At 48.0% G+C, this 1,611-nt stretch overlaps 1 protein-coding gene across 1 annotated transcript; it reads left to right on the top strand.

The window, feature by feature from the left end:
- The first annotated feature begins 261 nt into the window (after nt 1-261).
- On the top strand, nt 262-1,314 carry LOC120924778 (olfactory receptor 1019-like). The gene has a single exon (XM_040335796.1). The coding sequence runs from the start codon at nt 324-326 to the stop codon at nt 1,284-1,286; it is 963 nt and encodes a 320-aa protein (XP_040191730.1). The 5' UTR covers nt 262-323; the 3' UTR covers nt 1,287-1,314.
- The last annotated feature ends 297 nt before the right edge of the window (nt 1,315-1,611 follow it).

Raw genomic sequence — 1,611 nt, 5'->3', positions numbered from 1 at the left:
GTGGGTATAAAAGCCCGGTATGGAGGTGGGTATAAAAGCCCGGTATGGAGGTGGGTATAAAAGCCCGGTATGGAGGTGGGTATAAAAGCCCGGTATGGAGGTGGGTATAAAAGCCCGGTATGGAGGTGGGTATAGAAGCCCGGTATTGAAGGGGTTAAATAAAGTTTTTAACTATTTTCTATTCATTTAAACTAATATCCGTTTTCTTTTTATATATATTTTTTTTGTTTTGTTTTTTAGCGTGTTGTGAACCTTCTTATAACGACGAGGACGTTCTGATCTACGCTAGCCCCGTAACAAATCGGCCTCTTCTCCTAACAACGATGGGCCTGCACAACAAGACGGTCGTCTCGGAGTTCATACTGGTTGGATTAACGGAAAACTTCCGACTCAAATGTATTCTGTTTGTCACCTTTTTCTTTATTTACCTCTTGACTCTGTTTCAGAATTTGGGACTTGTAGTTCTCATCAGCGTAGACAGGAAACTCCACACCCCCATGTACAGTTTCTTGCGCCACTTATCGTTCCTCGACGTCTGCTACTCTTCATCCATCATGATAAGGATGCTGAAAGACTTGGCCTCCTATAATACGTCCATATCGGTCGCTGGATGCGAACTTCAGATGCTCTCTTATATTGCGTTTGGAGTAACTGAGTGTTTTCTTCTGGCGGCCATGTCCTACGACCGGTACGTGGCCATATGCCACCCGCTGACCTACCTCCAAATAATGAGCGGGAGGACCATCCTGACCCTTCTCGTCTTCTCCTACTTCGGAGGCTTGGTCAATGCCTTTGTTGAGACCGGCTTCTCGCACTTCCATCTGGACTTCTGTGAAGAACGCCCGTATATTTACCACTACTACTGTGACGTCATCGCCGTCATTCAGATTTCCTGTGGTGACACCGGACTCAATCAAATGGTCCTCTTCGCCTTTGCGGGTTTCACCGAGTTCTCCTCTCTGTTGGTGATCCTCGTGTCCTATATGTACATTTTGGTATCGGTCTTACGCATTCGTTCTTCCCAAGGACGCAGGAAGGCCTTCTCTACTTGTACGTCTCACTTGACGGTGGTGACTATATTTTACGGGACGGTCATGTTTATGTACCTCAGACCTTCATCTGACTACAGCCCAGAGCAAGGCAAAGTGATTTCTGTGTTTTTCACTATAGTCATTCCTTTTCTGAATCCTTTAATATACAGCCTGAGGAACCGCGACGTAAAAACCTCTGCCCAAAAAATGGGAGTTTCCATACTGAAGAACGTGAGGAGGTTTGGTATACATTGACAGTTATATTGCGTCACTTCATCCACTTCAGCCCCGGAGGAATTGGCTGCCCAATGACCGGGCCATTTTTTGCGTCGCTTTAACCGCTTACCGACCGCCGCAGGCACTTTTACGTAGACCAGTGGTTCTCAACCTGGGGGTCGGGACCCCCTCGGGGGTTGAATGATGATTTGCCAGGGGTCACCAAATCCTGGGCTGTTCCTGAAGCCTCCCAGCCTTTTTGCCCACTCAGCCTCTTCGCAGGCGCCCATTCAGTTCATGGCATGGCTGGGGGGGCAGAGACTAGAGGTCAGCTGACTGGTGATGAATGTGAAGTGGGAGGGGC

This window comes from Rana temporaria, chromosome 1, assembly GCF_905171775.1.
Source record: "Rana temporaria chromosome 1, aRanTem1.1, whole genome shotgun sequence".
NCBI classification, from domain to species: Eukaryota; Metazoa; Chordata; class Amphibia; order Anura; family Ranidae; genus Rana; species Rana temporaria.
This window is presented reverse-complemented; position numbering and strand designations above follow the sequence as displayed.